We start from the raw sequence: 551 nt of genomic DNA on the forward strand, positions 1-551 counted from the left end.
CACTGGCTGGGCCTCCCTGCCCCGCAGGTGAGAGGAAAGCCCCGCTGCCTGCAGCTGCTGCCTGCGCTGCCGGACGGGCTGCGAGGAGGCTGACAGGAGGCGAAACGACCCACCCTCTTCTCCTCCTTCCCAGCTCGGGACCGGCCCCTTTTCCACTCAGGGCAGCTTCCCACGCTGCCAGGGGCTGCAGGGGATCCTTGCAGGGTTTCCATCCTCCAGCTACTCCCCTCAGACAGGGGTACCGTGGGCTGCCGGGCACGAGCCACCGCCATGCCCCTCTCGACGCCGCCCTCAGCCTCAGCCCCCATCTCGCCTCGTGCAGCGGAGAAGGGTGGGGCTGGGGGTCCCTGAGGCGCTGCTGCCTGTCATTTTGGCACCAGCAGCACCCCAGCCCCGTGGTGGCCCTCAGTGGCGGGGGGGGGGCGGGAGAGGGACCGCCTCGCTGAGGAGACATTTCCGCCACCTGGCTGGACGCTGAGGCAGGGCCTAAGATGGCCACTGTCACACGGTGCCCCCCTGAGGGGTGGGTGCTCCAGTGCCACTGGGATCTG

At 69.7% G+C, this 551-nt stretch overlaps 1 protein-coding gene across 1 annotated transcript in view; it reads right to left on the reverse strand.

Moving 5' to 3' along the window:
• Positions 1 to 308, reverse strand: part of ITIH5 (inter-alpha-trypsin inhibitor heavy chain family, member 5) — a 47,567-nt gene extending 47,259 nt beyond the window's left edge. Inside the window, exon 1 of the mRNA XM_009577418.1 lies at positions 114 to 308. Coding sequence (XP_009575713.1) covers positions 114 to 308 — 195 coding nt within the window. The remainder of the gene's footprint in view (positions 1 to 113) is intronic.
• Between the last annotated feature and the right edge of the window lie 243 nt (positions 309 to 551).

Source organism: Fulmarus glacialis, unplaced genomic scaffold, assembly GCF_000690835.1.
Source record: "Fulmarus glacialis isolate BGI_N327 unplaced genomic scaffold, ASM69083v1 scaffold7385, whole genome shotgun sequence".
NCBI lineage: Eukaryota > Metazoa > Chordata > Aves > Procellariiformes > Procellariidae > Fulmarus > Fulmarus glacialis.